At 41.0% G+C, this 13221-nt stretch overlaps 1 protein-coding gene across 1 annotated transcript in view; it reads right to left on the reverse strand.

Moving 5' to 3' along the window:
* Positions 1-4717, reverse strand: part of rab15 (RAB15, member RAS oncogene family) — a 123459-nt gene extending 118742 nt beyond the window's left edge. The window contains exon 1 of the mRNA XM_052029500.1: positions 4238-4717. Coding sequence (XP_051885460.1) covers positions 4238-4361 — 124 coding nt within the window. The 5' untranslated portion in view covers positions 4362-4717. The remainder of the gene's footprint in view (positions 1-4237) is intronic.
* Positions 4718-13221: the final 8504 nt, after the last annotated feature.

A 13221-nucleotide genomic window follows, 5' to 3' on the forward strand; every position in this document is an offset into this window, starting at 1 on the left:
CTGATTGTGAAGTACCCCTGGAAAATCAGGTAAGCTAATATTTCAGATCTACATCTCACATCAGTATTGGTAAAAATTATGGTTGACATCCTTAGAAAAGTAGGAATGTGAGAATGCACACACACAACAATAAGAGAAGAAATTGAATTATTTTATGAGCAGACAATTATGGGCAGCCAAAGAGTTATTTTTAACCAAAAGCAAGTGATATTGTGAAAGTTGGTATTGTGGTGCTGTCAATCGGTAACAAGGACACTGGACAAAAATGGCAAATGCTAAGATTAGGATTATTAGAAATGTCTGAAGCCCTGGAATTTCCAGCAGCCTCTCCTGAAAAATGGGAAGAATGAACTGGGTGTTAAAATAGTTAGCATTCAATGGGACTTGGTGCAATGACATAATGGTCTTTTTTGTAGATCTGATGAAAAGTCATCAACTTGAAACACTAACTCTGATTCTCCATCCACCAATGCTCCGACCTTTTGAATATTTCCAACATTTTCTGTTTTTACTTAAGAGCACTGACATGAATTTAATAAGTTCCTGAAAACAAAGGGAAGTTGCTGTCAGTAAGACATGCTGGCTATTACAAAGCCAGAAGAAAGAAGAACATAAACAGATATGGTCTGTCTAGCCAAGGTTGATGTGGCTCTGAAGAAATAATTTATTCTCATTGTGGAATGTCCTCTTATTGCAGTGATTCATGCTGATGCAAGACCATTAACCAGCAAATAAAGTCCAGATGAAGGTCTCGACCATCGGGTGTCCATTTGTCTCCGTGGATGCTGTCTGACCCGCTGAGTCCCTCCAACATTCTGGACGGGCCCACTGCCTCACAATCCTCATTTTTTTCACTCATTACCTGTCAGATTCTGTTCCACTTTGCCAGCTTTTCTCGTGCTCTCTATGTCTTTTAAAGGTATTTCAAGTCTCTTTTAATCACTTTTATTTCATGCTAATCTTACTTCAGCCACTTAACCATCTCTGCATTTACACAAAAGTATTTTACACAAAAGTATTTCACACAAAAATTCAGTTTCTCCACAAATGCTGAACAACTGGTGTCTGTATCTAACAATGTACTCAAACACTGGTAAGCTTCCTATCGCTTCTTCTCACAGAAAAAAAACCTTCTGTTCACGCACTGCCTTGCAAGTGGAATTCCACCCCAATGACAGCTCTACTGCCCAAAGATATTTTCACTTATTAAATATATTTTTCTTTCCGCCTTCCATTTGTATTGTGTTAAAATGTATCCACTATTAGCAGCAGGAGAGAAGGAGTCTGGGGAGAAAGGATGGCAATACATGCTGGTAACAAGAATTGTTTGGCAAGGAGCTGCTAGCGAGAAGCTGCTTTCAAATAATAACACTTCACCTCTATATTGTCAAGAATTGTGTTGAGATTTTTGAGTGTTATTGGAGCTACAATTAGCCAGGCAAGTGGAGAGTATTCTGTCATACTCCTGACTTGTGCCCTGTGGCTGGTAGAAAGGCTTTGGGGTGTCAGGTCACGAATTACTACCCATCTCTGACCTGCTCTTGTAGCCATGATGTTAATATGGTTGGTCGAGTTGAATTGTTGGTCAATGGTGACCCTCATGATGTTGATAGTGGGGGTGGTGGTGGTGGTGGTGATTGGAACTCAAGGAGTCTAATGCAATTGAATCTTGAAGCTAGGAGGTTGGAACCACTCTTGCTGGTACATCTATGGTAAAAGGGTTTCTTGTCACTTAATAAGCCATACCTGACTGTTGTCTAAGTCTTGCTGCACGCAGGCAGAGACTGCTGAGGAGTTGTGAATAGTATTGATAATTAAATAATCATTAATGAATATCCAAAAAGTAAAAACAATTGGATATCTTTCCTCCTGATGGCATCTGATTTCAGTTTTTACTGGAGCTCCTTGATGCTACCAAACGCAGTCAGATGCTGCCTTGATATCAAGACCAGGCACTTCCACCTCTCCCCTGGTATCCAGCTCTTTTGTCCATGTTTGCCCAAGTCTGAGTCCACTAGTAAGACCTAGACTGGATATTGGTGAGCGTCTGGTGGGGGAGCACCACTATAGCAATTCCAGGCAACACTTTCTATCACTTTGCTGATGATTAAGGGTAGACTGAGTTGATTGGGAAGGCATTATCCAGATAGGACTTGTCCTGCTTTTTGTGAACAGAACATACCTGGTTTTTCACATTGTTGGGTAGATGCCAACAGTCTGGCTCTAGGTGCAGTTTATTCTGTAGCAGAGGTCTTCAGAACTATAGCTGGGATGTTGCCTGGTCTCACAGCCTTCAGTATATCCGGTGCTTTCGACCATTTCTTGATACCATGTGGAATTAATCAAAATGGTTGAAGACTGGTTCTTCTAATGGTGGGGATCTCAGGAGGAATCCAAGATGAATCATCCACTCAGTAATCTGGCTGAACATGGTTGCAAGTAGTTCAGCTTTATCTTTATCACTCAGGAGCTGGGTTCTCTATTCTTGAGTTTGGGGGATATTCTTGGACCCTCCTTCTCTCATCAGCTGTTTAATTGACCATCACATCTCATGACTGGATGGGGCAAGACTGCATATCTTTGATCTTGTCCATCTGCTGTGGGGTTGCCCACTGAATGCTACTCTTGCTATTTAGCAATAGCACCAGCTTCACCAAATTGGTGCCTTGTTTTGGGTGTGTCTGATATTATTCCTGACGTGCCCTTCTGCATTCCTCATTGAGCTATAGTTCAACCCCGGCTTGACTTTGATAATGAAGTGTGGGTTATGCGAGGCCGCAATATTACAGATTATGGTGCAATACATTTCTGCTGTTACTTCTGCCTGATGCTGGGGTCCAGTCTTGAGCTGCCAAATGTTTTCTGAGTCTATACTATTTAGTACAATTTTACTGCCACAGGGTGTCTTTGAAGTGAACTTGGGACTTTTTTCTCCACAAGCATTAGTTGGTGGTTACTGTTATCATGGATGGATGCATTTATCATAGATGGATGCATTTATCATAGATAGACCAGTCAGGACAAGGCCAAGTTGGTTTACCCTTTGTGTTGATTACCTGACATCTCACTGCAGATCAATCTGGCAATTGTACCACATTGCCCATCCCCCAGTCCTCCAGCACCTTGTTTGTAGACAAAGTGGATTGCAAATTATAGACAAAGCCTTGTACAATTACCTCCTTTGCTTTCTTTAAGAGCCTGAGATACACTTTATCTAGGGTTGGCAAGTTATGCACTTCTAAAGATGTCAGACTTCTTAATATACATTCTTTCTTTACCTATCATTTTTAATATTGTACATTCTGCCTGCTTAATGTTCACCTCAATGACAATGACCATATCATCCTCTTCTTCCCAGGAGGCAGGCACAAAGTACTCATTTAGAACTTCCATTTCCACACACAACCTGCCATTTTGGTCTCTGGTAGTATTTGCTCTTTTCTTTGTTGGCTTCTTTCCTTCCACAAATAATTTTGCTCTTGATTTCACCTCTCAATCCTTTTTTCATACCTCCTCTCTGCTTTTCTAATTTCCTTTTCAATTTCATCCTTGCAAGGTTGCTGGCATGCTGCAGTCACTCCAGCTCCCATCCTTCCCTCTGGAATTATACTTTTCATCCCTTGAGATTCATGATGCTGAGATTACCCTCTACACTGGGCACCCTCTTGCAAACATACCCATGGTTCCAATGCGTTTATCACAAGAACGACTTGGTACCAATTATGACCTTGGCATTCAGTTCCACCCTATAGAGGCTCCAGTTATTTGACCCCCCCTCACACGAAATTCGCCTTATTGACAAACCGTCCCTTGCAAGTTATTTTTCCGCCACCACAACACACACAAACACACTCTTCGTAATTACTTTGAATGTTTTTGTTTTCGCGCACAATCTCCATCAGCCCGGGCTCCTTGCAAACAGTTCAACTGAGTGGATCGGCGGGGCGGGTTGAGTTCAGAATCGACCCACTGCCAGAGCGGCGTGTTCAAAGCCAGCTGTGGGAATCCGCATACGTTTTTACGTCAAACTCGACAAGTAACTGGACCAATCTGAAATGCAGCAACCGGGAACTTCCAAAGATTGCCAACCCCTGCCCATCTTGGCTAAGCCAACCGCTCCATTCTTGACCAATGCAGGAGACAAAGGGCTTGAGAACTGAATGCATTAGCCGGCCTGACAGTATTGCAACATAAACACACACACACACACACCTTCCTCAGTCTCTCTCTCTCCTACCTATAGTGGAAATGTGTGAAGCATGGAATTCATTGTCCGTGAACCGGCAGAGCAGACAGGTTTTGCCCACCCCGGAGTCTCCGATCAGTAGTAGTCTGAATAACACATCGTACTGTTTGGCCATTGTGCGTCCTCATGGGCTCCAGACAAGTCGGTCGCTTAACCGCGCAGCGAAAGCCCGATCGCGGCAATTCTATTCCGCTCCAGTCCCATATCTGCCTCGGACAGGCAGCTTGGTTCTCTTGAAAAATATAACGTGATTGCTCACTCTCCAACTCCTCCTCCCCGCTTTCTATTTGGGGTACTTTTTAGTATTTTTTGAACAGGTGTTATCACATTCCTCGCCTCCGCGGCTCTGCTACCTGCGATGTGAGTGTCAGGACAGAAGGACGCGAAGAGGAGTCTCCCTGCATCTCGCAGTGAGAGGGGAGGGAGGATGCTCAGAGGCTGCAATGAATGACGCGGATCCTGGGACTCCACCTCACAGAAGCTGCAATCCAGGCAGCGGCTCTCCACTGGGAAAGCCTTTCCCCTTCCCCACCCCCACCTTTTCTTTAAACCCATTGTTAGGACATTTCAGCTGTTGGCTTCAAATTATGTTCGTAAAATCATGCGTTTGGTTCATTTTATTTGCCTGTTGTATTTTTTTATTTTCTCTTTCCTTTGCAGCTAGCTTTCCTCGCCTTTTTTCCCCCGGATACTTTTCCTTTCCTGTCTCGAATCTTGGGAACGTTTAAATCCTCGGGTTAAATTGGAGAATGGACGCTGAACGTGAACACCGATGTTTTTGTTCAGCCTGCTAATGGAGCTTTAAAAAAATTCTTCTGCAAAGCAGAGCTAAAGCCAGTGCCTTCTTCCTTCCTTACCGGCAACAAAATAACATAAATTATTGACATTATAACTTTTTTTCTGTTGCAAGTGCAGTTTAAGGCCATAAAGAATATATTATGATTAAATGGCTATGTAGAAAACTTATTGTATGACCTGATGTGGTTTGATGCAGTTTAAGAGAAACAGGGAGATGACCAGAACATTCTTCATTGCATTAAAATATAGTCGTTTCACACTGTATTTGTTGTTATTCTTGCTTTGCAATGTCCAGTTTGACAACAGCATTCACTTAAGTTGGAATGTTTGAGGAAGCTGAACAAAAACCCTCACTTTCAACTAACCTACAGGTGTGTTGTTCAGTTCTTTTGTTTCTATTTAATTGGCGAGTTTGGCCATGAAAATTTAAGCAATACAGCCAAGTTTCCACTAATTTGTCATCAGCTTATTTAATGAAAGCAGAGGAATTGACTGACTGTGGTTGAGTTTGTCCACACTGCTGGAGCAGTTGTTTTAAAGTAAGGAGAGGGACCAGTAGGGGCCACTGTATTGGGAGGGGGTTTGTCTGATCCATAAGAACAACAACACAAGAACATAGGAAAATAGGAGCAGGAATAAGGCAGTCAGCCGCTCCCACCTGCCCCACCATTCAATATGATCGTGGTTAACCTGCCCCAGGCCTCACATTCTGTGCCATTTCCCCATTGCCCTCACTTCCCTGATCTTTCAGAAAAGTTACTTTGCATCTTCTGCCAGCCCCCTTGAGTCAAGGAGACATACAGCATGGGAACAGGGCCTCTGGTCCATCAAGTCTGAGCCGACCACTCATCCACGCTCATCCTGCATTAATCCCATTTTTTTATTCTCCCCACATTCTCAACAACAGCACCCCCACCCCACCATTCAATCCATGCACCAGGGGTAAAGTACAGCAGGCAATTAACCTACCAACCCACACGTCTTTGGGATGTGGGAGGAAACCAGAGTACCTAGGGGAAACCCATGCAGTCACAGGGAGAATGTGAAAACTCCAGCCATACAGCACCTGAGTTCAGGATTGAACATGGGTCTCTGGTGCTGTGAGGCAGCAGCTCTACTTGTGTGAACTATTCATACTTGCTGAATGTACAGTTAGAAAACAAAATGGGGTGAGGAGCTGTACAGCCAAAACAGGAACATAAGGAATGAAAAGAGATCAAATAAATTGTAGTGATAAGGTAGTACAAAAAATGGGACTCAGGGAAGGAAGGGCTGAGAATTTCATGTCTTACATTCAGTGATAATTTGCCAATGTCTCACTTGCCTCCCCCCTTGGCCCACAAGCAGTTCGCAAATCATTCAAATTCAGCTTGAGCTCCTCAGGGTAACAGAATTTTAATATGTCTTAAACATATGCTTTCTAATTGCAATTTAATAGTGAATGGTCAAGCTAAATGTTGAAAGATCAAGTTCATTAAAACAATTAGAGCAACAAAATATGATGGCTATTTGCTGGTTGCCAAATACAAAGGAATGTTGTCTGTCCTGACTGGTACCCTTACATGCCTAACAATCCAGAAAATATCCTATGCTCAGCTGTGTGTGATGTTATTTTTCCCCAATGCTTGTTTTATTTCCAATTTAAAGTATTAGGTGCAAGTGTGGAGCAATTTATGACTAGTTCCTGAAGTTTCACAGTACTAGACAACACCAGTATTTCATTTCCATCAGCCATCAGGACATTTATAACCACTATAGGAGCAGTTCACCTTCAGTTGGCTTACATAATTCATCGCTCAACAACAGCCTGAAAACTGCTTTCCATCATTTTTTAAAAACCAAACAATGGAAAGATACAGCTCCATACAACAGTTTACATTCAGTCACCTTTCTGGTCACCAAGGGAGATGACAGGCTGCTGTTTGAACTTTCCACAAAGAGAAACAGTCACTCATCAGTGAAGCAAAGTGAGGCATAATTATTACCACTGATGGTGGATCAGTGTGAATGGAGGAAGTAAAATTTCAGTAACTTTAAATTCTCAATAACAATTTGCTTACACTTTTTTCTCCTTATTCAAGAGAACAAGACCATCGGAACTGTTACATGAAATGATAGCTATTGCTGCAATTATATACGTACATGCCGAATCACTCTGTTTTCCATCTGCTTCCAGCTTCATGATCTTTGTTATATTGCGGAAAAATGAGAAATTCTGTTCTACAGTAGGTTTCCGCTCTGTCAACAGTTTATGCGAAAACCAGCTTATAAACTCTGTTACAGACAAAGATTTATGAAAGGTTGTGATGAAATCAAAGTGAAATCAACTGTTTTTCTCCCTTCACACATGCTTCCTGATCTGCTGAATATTTCCAGCATTTTCTGGTTTTATTGTAGCTTTCCAACACCTTCAGGACCTAGCTTTTGGATTACATGCAGAGTCTGCTGAACATGTATCAGTGACCTCGATCGTTGTGCAACACATGGCTGATGTTGCTGTTCAATTATTCTGGTCCAAACATTCACTTCATGAATGGTATTATAGAGTAGAAACGTGCTCCAAGATAAATTAAAGGATTCATCCCAACCTGAACTGCTGTCAGCGAATCTGCAATCTTCAGGGACAGTATTGTTTTGCTCAATTTCCCAGAAATTCCTTCTTCATTGCTGGAAAACAATCCCATCTCTGGGTGCCCATGTCTGTGGTTTGATATTCCATCTGGTATCAAAGATGTGGTGCCTGCCAAAGCAACCCTATTACTTGAAGTATTAATTCCCACTTATCACATGACTTTGGGACAAATGAGTGGTTTGTGCACACTGCCATGCATTTGGCCCAGAATTTGCAATTGTCACGTGTACAATGGATTACACGCTATCTGCATTAGCAGATTGCTGCTCCACTGCCTTATACAAAGTTGGTGCAGATCCCTTGTTCAGTGTTGTTTTATTGCACATTTCATATACGGAAACATTTCTTAGCCAGTAGGCATATCTGGATTGAGATGCAAAGGGATAATTTCTCCATTATGACTGTGTAAATGTTTAGGTTCACAAGGTAGGAAGTCATTGTAAGACTTTATATATGTAAATAAAATGTATACTCATATTAAAAAATAATTTTGCAATTGTGATAAAAAATACAAGGTCAAGCCTGGTGTGTAGCAGGAATTATCTCTGTAACAATTGGTGCCTCGAGATAAAAGCATGACGGGTGTAAAGCCAGATAGGAAACTAAAGGAGTTCTTGGTATGAATACAGCAAGTTATGAATGTACTGGTAAGAGATATAGAGAGGGAAGGCCAATACTGATATTCAATGTTTCTCATTAAGTTCCAAGAACAGGAAACAATTGGCATTGCCCAAGCACATTAGAGGGATTACTCATGAAATAGTTCTTTAAGCAGTACTCATGTATTTAGCAATGCACAAGAGGGATATATTGATGTAACAGTACAACATTCAGGGCCATGATTCACCCCAGAAGGATATAACACAACAGAACTCTTTGTGAATTCCAACTTAACTTTTTAAAGCTTGCATAAGCAGTTAAAATTGGTACTAGATTCATGGACAATATATGTTAAGACCAATGCAAATGATTTGGAAAAATAAATAAGTCCCAGCATTTCCAAGTCATCAAATTTGCACCAAGGTTAGCAGGTTTCGATGAACAGAATACATAATCACCTGATAATATCTTAATCTAAGGACGAGGTTTAATGATAATATTTTGTAAATGCTCAGCAACATGGGTCACTTCAAACCAAAAATCAGTGTGGTAATTCTGAGCAAACTATCTTTGATTGTTGTACATACCTTTCCATCATTCTCAGACTAAATAGAGGTTGTTCGCCATGTTATAATCTCTCTTTCTGGTCGCAGGCAGCAGTAATCACGACTATGTGAAAACAAAAAAAAAGATGCTAAGTAAATGAAAGTTAAGGAAGCAAAATAGCCTCAAGTCACCTCAAAAGTGATTAAACAAACAAATGATGCCAAGCCATGACTGTGGGGTGGACACCAAAATCTGGTTTATAACCATTGGTTTTGAGCATCATCCTAAAGGAGAAAAGAGAGTCAGAGAGGCAAAGGAATTTTGGGAAAGGATTTCAGAGCATTGAAGCTTGGGAGCCAAAGGGAAAACGCATTCACCAGTGGTGGAGGAATTAAATTCTGGGAGGCTCACGAGATCAGAGTTGAAGGAGAGCACATAATTCAGAAAATGAAAGGACTGGAGAAGAAAACAGCTAAAGGGAAGGTTTGAGAATCTTGATGGATTTGGGTTTTAAAATTTAGGCTTTACTTAATTGAAATTCAGAAGAAGTCAGCAAGCCACAGGGTAATTAATTGTGAATGGAATGATGTATTGCAATAATGAAAAAAGTACAATATATTACAGCAGATAGGGAAGAAAATGCAACTACATGGTAACAATTGATGGTGCTGGTTCTTTGAAATTTATTGCAAAATTTCTTCCATGTTAAGGAATATGCACAACAACTTCTGTCTCAGGGAAACAACACAATTCCAACAATCAAGATGTGAGGTGTTTAGCCCTAATTTTATGTTCCCAACTGTTGGAAGTTACAAAACAAAGATAATAGGTTGTTGTTAAAGAACTCTTATGTAGTAGTTAGCTGTGTTGCGGATTCAGAATTTTTGATGGCAAAGAGTCAACATGAAGGAATAAGAACAAAAACACAAGTTATGGTGAGTTTGTAGAAGGAAATCACATGTTCAAAGTCACAGAAGCAGTTAGAATTGATCAACTGCTGGCTGTAATTAAAATCAAATTTAGAATGGTTGGAGTGTTGGAGATTGGAGAGAAAGTGTTGCTTTGCTGAGGCAGACGGTAAGTGCACCAAAAGAAGCAGCACTCTTTTTTTTGGAGACATACCAGCAGGGCTGTGATAATGTCAGGAGATGGTGGGGGAAGGTAGCCATCAGGGGAAATCTGTAGCATCCCTGATTGGTCAATAAAATTAGTGGTTTCTCACCTTGAGTAATGGTATGAAAAGATGTCTTTGTGTTACTCGGGGACAGCAAGTGACTTGGGTTTTCAGACTGATGCCTGAACCCTGACAGCTGTGCAGACTCTACTCTCAATGAGTAAAATCTAAGCTTGATTCAGGCCTAACAAGTTTCTGTCCATTGGATAGTGGCAGTCATGTGACTATCAATACCTGATATGCATCCTTCTTAATTGACCAAGCCTGGCCCCTGACCACTGAGAAATTATGCTATTGTTACCACTGAGGTCAGTTGCATCATCTGATAAATTTTAATCTGTTCTGATTGTACTTTACAAACTAGGGACAGAAAACAGAGTAACAAAAGCAAGAGCATTATAGCTACATATAACTACAACTGAACACTTGGCCAGCACAATAAAATCAGAGTTAACTGCAACATATAAGTCTACCATATTATCTCAGCTTCTAACTTCAGTTCCTGATCCCTCAGACTTGAATATTACAAGTTCCATATGGGTAAAAGGACCAGAGGGGTCGCACCTGACTTGAATCTGGAAGGACTCAGCTGGAGATGTGCTTTGCAATTGACTGATATTTGTCTATTTTCTTTTCTGGGTATTTCCCTCTGGCTCGTATGACAAATCTGAATAAAAAATAGCTGTAGTAGCATTGTTCAACATCGCAATTTCAGGAATAAGATGTTTATCATTTTCACCCCTTTTGACCCAATCCTTCACAGTGATCAGACTTCATCTTTGTACTTAATGATGACATTGATGACAGCCACCTCGCGTTGTTTGGTTGGGTTTCAAAGAGCTCCATCTGCTGATCTTAGCTCAATGCATCTTATCCATCCAGATTTTCATACCTCTCTCAAGCAGTCCATGATTTTGTTTTGCTTTTAATTCTTGTGTTTTTTTTTGCTTTGACATCTTGATACATCTGCCAAGGTTTTGTTGCTTAATTCCGTCTCAGTCGAGACTTTTGGAGGTTGGAATGGCTGTGGCTTGTTGTACACCTTGTCCGGTTTTAGTAGCACTTTATTAGACCCTGCTGGTCAGCTGATGGGCTTTAAAAAGAACTTGAGTGTTTGACCTGGAACAAAAACTGTCGTTGTCATAGTGTTACGGGCCAGGTTGCTATTTGGTGAATGTCCCTTTAAGGCACCTGGACCGGAGAGTAGCTGTGTGTGTGTGGTGTCATCAAGACAGCAAGATCATAATAACGTGCTGGCTGTTTTTGCTCAGTGAGGGTCGAAGTGAGTCAAGGCGAGAGAGAGGGAGAGGGAGAGAGGGAGAGAGGGGGAGAGAGAGGGAGAGAGAGAGAGGGAGAGAGAGAGAGAGGGAGAGCGAGAGAGAGAGCGAGAGAGAGAGCGAGAGAGAGAGAGAGAGAGAGAGAGAGAGAGAGAGACTGACTGTTGGCCTCTGTAATGATGGATGAAGAACAATAGCTATGTCTGTCACTACAATCCATCTATGGATCTTTGGAGCAAACAAGTGGAGTCCACTTTGTCGTTAACCTGTAGTGGGAAACAGGTATTTCTGTGGGCGGCCATGTATCGAATGCCTTTCAGGGTGGCAGATACTTCAGAACAAAACAATGGAGATCATCGGAGATTGAGGTGTTGTCTGGGTTCCATTGTGGAACATGTGGATTTCATAAATTCTCTGTACATTCTCTCTCTACATTTTCTCTTCGGTCAACGGTGGTTTTGTAAAAGCCTTTGCTCACGTTTCACCTAATGACTTGCTGAACTGAACTTTGAGAACTATTCCTAGACTTGGAGTTTGGGAATTTGCCACACACGCACACACTTTGAGTTTAGTTTTGGGGTTTACGTTTAATATCTTTCCATTTTTACTTTTCTTATTATTACAAGTAGTTATTAATAAAATAGCTTCTAACACCTATATGTGACTCAGTGTGTTTCTATTATTGTTGGTGCGTAACAATAGTCCTTGATTCCAGAGCCTTGGGCTTTGTGAGTTATCCTTTTCTTGAATTTCCATTGTCACCAGTTTTCATGGTTGTTTAACATTTTGTGTCTTTTCATCTGTGGCAAATTCCAAGTATTTCTCCTGGTATGTCAATCATGGTCTGATGGCTGTTCCTTCTAATGGGTTGCTTGTTTTTGAAATCTTCAGTTTCTCCTAATGCCTTCAGGTTCTCAACCTCTGAATGTTGTCTCTGTTGTTGATTTCATTGAGTTAGGAGTTCAGCTGAAAGGTTCTGTTGTTGGCAAGTTTGAGAGACTTTGCCAATGGATTGGCACCTCTTCTTACAATAGGCTCATTGTTCCATTTCTCACCTGTACTAAACTACCTGCTTTGTCTTGTGGGTGGTGAGGAATTTCCTTCAGAGTTTTCTTTGTCAATCTGTCTAATTCAACCCAACTGTTTTATGATGCCACGGTTTGAATCAAATGGAACTGCAACAGGGGGAGGGGGGATGTTTGCATTCTCAATAGCTTCTGTTTTGGTTTGTTTGCTAGTTTTGAGATTAGCAAATTATTTACTGATGTAAGATCCTAAATACTTTCACTGATCTCCTTGTGGAATATAGTTGAATGTATTTCTATTAATTGACCAATTGCCTTGTATGTATGCTGATCATGCAAAGTACCCTGGTTTTTCTTCATGTTAACTTCCAAGTCTGGTGCTCTTGCAGTACATTTGGGCAATACTGAAGTTCTGAATCATTCCTTGTTCGGAATTACTTATTATAGTAACATTGGCAAAGGTGATTGCAGAACTGTCCATGTGGTCTCATATGCATGCCAGCTTTCTCTAGTGAACAAATGAGAGGATTTATGGCAAAATTGAACAGGATTAAGGAGAGTGGACATCTTGCTTTACTCATCCCAATATGGATAGGATAAGTTTTGACTCCATCACCCTCCAACACGGTTATTCTTGTATTGCCTTCAATGAGCTTAATGAAGCTTCTTAGTGTTCTCATCAAATCAAATGTTTTGGCAAAATCCACAAAATCTATTGTTATTTTCTTGAAGCTGTGTTTAGTAACATTTACGACATTTTGTAGGATGGTGATGTTCTCGTTACAGCCTGGAACATCTACCTTGCGTTGACGTTGATCACTTCATTCGTCTCTTTGCCATTATCTCGTCAATATTCTTCAATAATTCCTTATCCTTCAGTTTTCACAGTCGGACCTGTTCTATTCTTTTTCGGCTGTTCTGAC

Source organism: Pristis pectinata, chromosome 1, assembly GCF_009764475.1.
Source record: "Pristis pectinata isolate sPriPec2 chromosome 1, sPriPec2.1.pri, whole genome shotgun sequence".
NCBI lineage: Eukaryota > Metazoa > Chordata > Chondrichthyes > Rhinopristiformes > Pristidae > Pristis > Pristis pectinata.